Genomic DNA, 7,837 nt, shown 5'->3' on the forward strand with positions numbered 1-7,837 from the left:
AGTTTTGGGGACATACGACAGGCTCAGCTCATGGTCAGTAATCTACATTTTCTAGCAATGCCATGGACGTGCCCAGTTACGGCTCAGTGCTTTGTCACAATTTTGATAGATGGCAGCACACAATCCATGGAACAGTGCAAGCTGAAGTGAATTAATTTTTTTTGCGGCGAAGCAGAACGTGTCACAACTAGAATCTTTAAAAAGGATTTCGCTATTTTTGACCGGAATTCTGTATAATAGCGTGGCACGGAAGGTGCTCAGGGCAGCTTATAAAGATGTCAGCTTCGGCATTGCTGACCCCATGCGGACGTCATGAGCAGCATGCACAGAGTGACTAGCATAAGTCATTCATTCAACGACATGGATCATGAGTGTGCAAGTCGATCTCTAGAATAATTTGCAAGAAAACTATGCATCTCACAGCTGCAAGCTGATAGGTTAGAAATTAAATTTCCCAAAATGTGGGTTTCAATGTCCTAAACTATAGTCAATGAGTTGTATGAAGGGGCGCTATAGTGGAAGGCACCAGGTTAATTTTGACAAGCTGGGGTATAACAGGCATCTAAACCATAATAATCACATGAGTGTCTTCGTATTTAGCCCCAATCAAAATGTAGCAGCCACAACACAGAGGTCAATGCCTTCCAAGAAACTTACTTTCGCAAGTTATAGCGATCGTGTTGGTCAAAGTATTGTTACTGCAAGTGATCAAAGTACCTGTCTGCCACCGACACCTTAATTAGTGACAGGGTCAACTGGCTACTCAGCACACCAAGATCACGCTACCAAGTTGTCACAGCTAGACATGTTTTCACCATTTTTCCATATTCTGCACATTTTCACAAACCGGTGCTTTGTTTCCCGTCTCTGCATAGTGCCACCATATTAGCACTAAGTGAGCAACTTGAACATGGACAACTGAAGACTGGGCACAACCTTACACCGCCACTTCTAGTAAACAGAAACTAACACATTCAGCACATATGATCCATTTTTTTAGGGGGACACCTAATGCATAGTTAAGCCAATGTAACTGTGTGTGTTCACTAGGCCCCTTATTGCCATAGCTCAGCTGTAATTGATGGCGGAAGACAAACAGCGTTTGCTCTAACAGTGGACAACTTGTCTGTAAAAATTCATTGCTCTCATTTCGTTTGATCAGTTTCTATGAGAAACTTTACAAAATATTCAGATGTTTTTCTTTAAGCTATTAAACACATATCAAACTTTTACTGCTTTCCGCCAGTAGGCTGTGTTTAGTGTTTAGCACTGGCTGTAAATTTGTTTCCAAGCACATTTGCGACAAATAAACATACTAAAATGCTAAACCACTAAAGGGCAAGTTCGTAACTACCCCACAACCGTCGTTGGTCATCAACGATTCAAGGGACTTTAACCTTGTCTGCTGCTACAACAGGCCGGAATGAGTCTTTAGGAAACTTTCTGACGCATGAACAGCATTATGCGTGCAGGCAAGGATACGATTCTTGCATTTAACGTGGGCCTGAGGCGTGTGTATTTGATACAAGTTACTGAGCACTTTAGCCAACGCAATGTTATACCGATTACACAGTGTGAATTTATATATCAGGTTAGTCGGCCCACATGCGCCTAGGTGATGCACTCGAAACTCCAGTGCGACCGATACTGTGCCTAATTTTCCAAAGTACGAATCGCGACTGTCCTACAAGGCTCCTTGAATCGCTCGTACTCACCAAATGTACGTCGTGAGCAGCGTGACCAGAATGGCAATCAACATTGACAACAACATGCTTTCTTTTTTCTACGATGTCTTCACTTCGGGGCTGTCAGTTCTGTCACCGCATTTACTTTCCCGCCACACAACACGAAAGCGAACTGGAACTGCTGACACGCGTCGCAAGCATCGGCGTTGGCGTACGCTGCGGCGGCCGGACGGCCAACTCACTTCAAGAGATCCGTACGCACAACAAAATAGTTCGTAGTGTGTTTAGGTCAAATTCACTCCTGGTTGCAAATTGCAGCACCAAAGAGCACTACCTAAATATACTGGTTAACAACTATGATAAATTTATTCCACTTTTATGTTAGTTAATTTAGGAGCTTAGAAGCTTAGAAATGCAAATGATGGATGCCTGATTGGCTCTAAGTAGAACGTTTTGTTATGGCCTCTGAGATCTAAGCATGCGCGCGGTCTTTGTTTTCTCACTTTCATTCTTTGCTTATCCTGCCACAATCCAGACAACCACCACAACCGCTTTGCTCTGGGGCGCGCGCGGTTGGACATGCGCGCGTCAGACAGTCCGTGGCCCTGCCGACTGGCTGCATCTAATATTGCAAGACATGGCCTCTGAGACGGTCAACACTAAGCTCCAAGGTTTAATTTGCTGAATAAACTTTGGATTGAGATTCAATACCATGAAGTAAAGACAGTTTCTTTTTTTCTATCATGCGTAGGAGTAACCCCACGATACATGACGTAATAGCGAAGTCAAATGTAGTCCGCACTCGCCGAAGTAGTAGCGAAGGGCTAGGGTGAAGGGCGCTGCAGGCCTCTGAGGAGTTTATTTAATAATTAATTCAATTCTGGAGTTTTCCGTGCCAAATCCACGACATGATTATGAGGCAGGCCGTTGTGAGGGCCTCGGGATTAAGTGACCATTTGGGGTTCTTCAACTTGCACCGAATGCACGGTGCAGGGACATTTCTTGCATTTCACCCCCGATCGAAATGCGGCCGCCGCGGCCGACATTTGATCCCGCGCCCTCGGGCTGCAGCGCAATGCCAATTGCCACTGCGCCGCCACATCGGGGAACAAGTTTATGTGTATGCCTAAATTTATATCAATAAATGGACAACTTGAGCTCAGAAAGATGGCAAATTGTTCTCCCAAGCTCTTGATTGAAGTGTAGTTGGGTCGAGCAACCACGGTCCCTAATCTCCATCGATAAGTTCCAACCACAACCATTATAGGACGACCCATCAAAACAAAGGAAATGTTTATTATTTTGTAGGAATGCGTGAAATACACCGAGGATGAGAATATTCAGCAAAACGAAAAACGTTATTCTGTGAAAACTCCATCACAGGTGGGCAACACCACGCAGAACACTGAAAGCGAGCTTCACCCCAAACCACTTATGGCTTTGTTTGGAGCATGTACAGACAGTTCTTCGTATATCTGAAACAGAGGTTTTCTTTGAGTTACTTGCGTGATACCACTGCACTGGGCCATTTTCCATCGGTCGTTCTACTCTGAGCCTGCACGGTGAAAAAAAAAAAAAAGTCGACTCGCGCCGAAACTCGAGATCTTTTTCCCCGTGTCCTCTGTTTTTCCTGTAAACCAACCAATGATGCTTGCTCTCTTTCATTTGCGTTGTTTGAGGACATTTAGCTAGAAACTGCGTATTCAGAACCGAAATTCAGTAGGAAAAGAATATTTATCTGGTGTGTTGGCTGCAGGCAACACACGTCCAAAAGGGGCTAAATCAATATCAGCGCATCTCAATTGGTAAGCTTGCGAAGTGTAAGGTGCGAATTATAAAACGCGTACTTTTGATCAACGGATGCTCGTGTACATTCGAGAATGCTTAAGTTCGAACAAAATTTGCGGTTGCACGCCCATCTCACTCAGCCTCTATGATATATGTGGTCGCTGTTCACAGCTAGAATCTTACCACTTCACAGAGCCCATTTTTAGTCAATAGTAACGTAACATGCGACGGATACTAAATCATTATTAAAATAGTAATCAACCTTACCTGGAGGTACATTAGATGTATCAGTTGGAGATTAAACTCCTCTAACAGAGGTTGAGATTGCTCTAGTATAAGTCAAAATAACGTTGGTGGTACTGTCAAAAGCCCTCTTTTGGTACGTTGAAAAAATGATATATAAATGTCTCTGATGGATATTCGCGACATCTTGGGATATTAGTGTAAGGCCTAAATGCGCTATAACCGCGTTACCCAGATGACATTCTTTACATTCACATTACTGTGTGGGAACAGTTTAGCATATTTATGTTCACGGACCGTAAATAGTAGAACATAATATTTCCATAATATTGCTGAGAAATAAGAACTCGCGAGAGTTCCTATCGTATCAGGGCTTTTGCATATTGCTTGATATGTTGAATATTACGTCCTCAGTAGGCGCTATGGGACAAGTGCAAGGGGTAGAGTACAACACAGCAAAATCAGATACTACGCGCAAGCGCATAAGTGCTCACGCCCGCCCGCCTCGCGGGCGTGAAGAGTCCCTATCTTTCAGGACCTCACACCTGGTTCAAGTATATAATTGAATTACATCACATTTTAAGAGTAAACCGAACGCGGAGATAGGAGAGTAGATGCAAACATGATAGTCATGAACTATAATTTGAACATCGCCATAAAAGAATGGAACAATCTTCCCGAAGCCGTGGTTTTAGAGTCAAATCCTTCCAAATTTAGACAGTTACTATCAGACCATTTCACCCCAAAATAGCCACTTTTCCTCACGTTTCCTCTCCCAGCAATCCGTCTTGCTTGTGTCATCGCCTATTTTTCCTTTTCTTCTTTTTTGCCACTTATGTTTAGCATGTTTCACATTTACGTGTACACTTTTCTTTTAATTTATTGCTACTCAGTTTGAGATATTTTCATTGTTCTGTTTATACCTGATGTTTTCTACAGTTTATTATTTATTTTTCTGTTGCCTTTGTTTGCATTTTTTTTCTTTTGAGCTGATGTATGGCACTTTCACATCGATGTTTCCCCCCCTTATGTAATGTCCCCGAAGGGACCCTTAAGGGAATAATAAATGATGATGAAGTGAAAAAACATGTTTGTCATGGGGAAACTGTAAAAAACACCCCTGGGAAGACAACTATTCATATGTGGTCGAAAAAGTTCTGTCAGGTCCTTCAAAAATAGATTGGATGCCATGTGATATGCATAATATATATATATATATATATATATATATATATATATATATATATATATATATATATATATATATATATATATATATATATATATAGGGGTTTTCTTCAAAGTTCAGCACGCAGGACCCGACGTAACATACGCAGGAAAGAGACGACGAACTTTTTGGAAGACTTCTTTTACTTATCGTTTTCGGCTGGTGGACCAGCCTTCTCCAGAGTACAGTCTCTGACGAAGGCTGCTCCACTAGCCGAAAACGTTAAGTAAAAGAAGTCTTCCAAAAAGTTCGTCGTCTCTTTCCTGCGTATATATATATATATATATATATGGACGAACTTTAGGTGATACTGTTCAAACGGTGTGCACCAATAAAATATATAGCTAGCAACTGGTGCTTGAATGATATCCATGTACACCCAATGTGCGTTCTCTGATAGCCTAACAATCATGTAGATAGTACGTCCCATAAACAGCCAAGCTTTTTCTTATAAAAACGGCACATGCGCGAGTCTTAACATGTACGTGACTTCAAGACGTTGACGTTTGGATCAGTCATATACGTTGAAGAGACGTTCGTGATTCACATGGGCGCGGAGCGCCCCGCGTGTTGAAGGTCACGTGATCTGCTGCGGGTGCCAGGTCCAGCATCCTAGGGCGAGCCAACAACGCTGGTAGCTCGATGTGCGCTGTATTTTTCACGCACCCAGTGTTGGAGGTCACGCGAGCTAGCTGCAGCATTTTGGACACTTGGCGCAGTTGAAACGGTGAAGGGAGCGGCAGCACGGAACGTTCGCTCTGGGACAAGCACGCGCGCTCCCCGCTGCCGCCACTCTTCGCCATCCCAACGCTGCGACCACGACTGATCGCTGTCGTCGAGTGATCGCTCTCCATGTGTGTCTTTGGGCTTGTGGACACCGCGCTTGTTTACTTAGTAAACTAATCTTCACTGACGATTGCACTGCCTATAAAACTACAAGTGTAATACATTGGTATGTTCAACTTTCGGGTGAGACGGTGCTTTAATTCGTAAATCGAGTTGTCTAAACTAATTATTAGCGGTTGAAAGTAAGATTGAAATGCCAGCCGATCGGACTTCTGATTCGACGATGCTATAATAAGGCGGCTCTTGCGGCACACTCAATTTCTGGCTGTGATCAAGTGATCAAGCCTTCGAAGCAAAAATTAAACGCCCAACGTCCACTCAACAAGGCCCGCAAATGGAACTTGTGCTGCCATTTCGACTGTGTTGTTTAAAACACGGGATTTGCTACACTGCCTGCATAATACGCGAACTCCATGGCGTTCAGAACCATGGCTGGTCGAACCGGACCATTCGTTACGTATACTGGACAGCCCCTAGTTAACTAATGATAGCTCAGTTTCCAGCTGCTGCAGAAATTGCAGACCCAGATGCAGTTTTGGGGGTAACGCGTGATTGCTTTGCAGAATTCATCGAAAATACCAATAAGTGACTGTACCACTCTTTAGTCTTCAATTAACACCAGTCCTTGTGCCTGAAATAGTCAACAGTTTTCTGTTTTTGCCCTTTCCTTAGCCAGTCACACACACCGAGCCCTTGGAACATTCCTAGCTCATTAGCGAAACTTCACAACTGGGCACAGCAAAAAACCCTTGTATGCCTGTCCGTCTGGGATAGCCACAATGAAGGCACTCCACGTGCCGGCTTTCAAGTTTCACTATATGCCGAGTTTAGATAACCCCAACCACGCGGCGTGATAGAGTTGCGAGAAACGCCAACGTGACATCACGCCCGGTGGTACGTGATCTAACGTTTAGCCAAGTCAGCAGCGAGCCGGTGTTATCCCATTTTCCACTTTCCAAGAACGCAATGCAAGGAAACGGATAAGGCTGGCCGATAAGGCCATAGAACTACTGGCGGCTTGCTATCGGTGCCGTTTATGACTCGGTGCCTCGAAAGACAAGCGTTTCGTTTGCTTGTGTTCTTTTCGCGCTCCCCATGAATGAATAAATTTTAGTGCCCCAAATGACGACACTTCGGCCTAAATACAGCGGTAAGAGATAGTAGGGTAACGTATTGCGAGGCATCTCGGCCCAAGTGCAGGGGTGAGGGATAGTAGGGTAGAGGACTACGAGGATAAATTAAAAACGGTACATGTCTATGGCATCAACCTACGGACATGATGAAAAAGCAGACAATTTCTGTGAGGACGTTTACTTTAGGCTGAGAAAGGTGAAGACTCAGCATATATACTGTGGTCACGGGCGACGGCAATGATGAACTGGGGAAAACAAAGGTCGGAGAACAGACAAGCGGTAATTTTATGGCTTGCAGTCAGGAAATGTAGATGATATGCAGTCGATATATTTCGCGCGAGGGAATGGATTGCGAATAATAAATACCGTCTTCCAAAAAAAAACACAGTTATGGGAAATGGACCTGTAGAGCCCGAACGGGAAGCAAGAAATTATATATATTTCACGCACTATGTCGACCATGACATTTTTTATGCAGGATGTAAATGTGCTAGATAGAAAAAGAGGCAGTTATCACAGGCTAGTGAAATCCAGGACTGCCCTCAATTTGAAGACAGAAATGGGAAAGGTAGTTAGGAAGAACCAAGTGAATTTAGTAGCTGTATAGGCACAAGAGGAGGAAAGCACATCATACGTTATTCAGACCTCAACAAAAGTAGCTTCAGAGGCTCCTCTCGAAGTCATAGATGAGGCACCAAGACTGATAGTGAGCCGGTAAGCTCTCCCAAGAAACAAAGAACTTAAAGGGTAAGCTACTGTACATGACTGTCTTTCGCCCCCATAATTAGGTCGAAGCGGCTGACCTGTCTAAACTGATAGAGAGGGAAATATGTGACGTTCCAAATAAAAGCATTTAAAAGATATAGGAAGCTTCAAAATATATCGGATATGCGTCAGCAGAAAGCTTCAAATTG

The 7,837-nt window shown here is 43.7% G+C and overlaps 1 protein-coding gene across 2 annotated transcripts in view; it reads right to left on the reverse strand.

Annotated features, from left to right (window-relative positions):
* The window catches only part of LOC142590341 (cytochrome P450 3A11-like), a 42,850-nt gene extending 40,951 nt beyond the window's left edge, over positions 1 to 1,899 (reverse strand). For both annotated transcript variants that reach the window (XM_075702398.1, XM_075702397.1), the window contains exon 1: positions 1,716 to 1,899. In XM_075702398.1, the coding sequence (XP_075558513.1) occupies positions 1,716 to 1,771 (56 nt within the window). In that variant the 5' untranslated portion in view covers positions 1,772 to 1,899. The remainder of the gene's footprint in view (positions 1 to 1,715) is intronic.
* Between the last annotated feature and the right edge of the window lie 5,938 nt (positions 1,900 to 7,837).

Source organism: Dermacentor variabilis, chromosome 8, assembly GCF_050947875.1.
Source record: "Dermacentor variabilis isolate Ectoservices chromosome 8, ASM5094787v1, whole genome shotgun sequence".
Classification (NCBI taxonomy): domain Eukaryota; kingdom Metazoa; phylum Arthropoda; class Arachnida; order Ixodida; family Ixodidae; genus Dermacentor; species Dermacentor variabilis.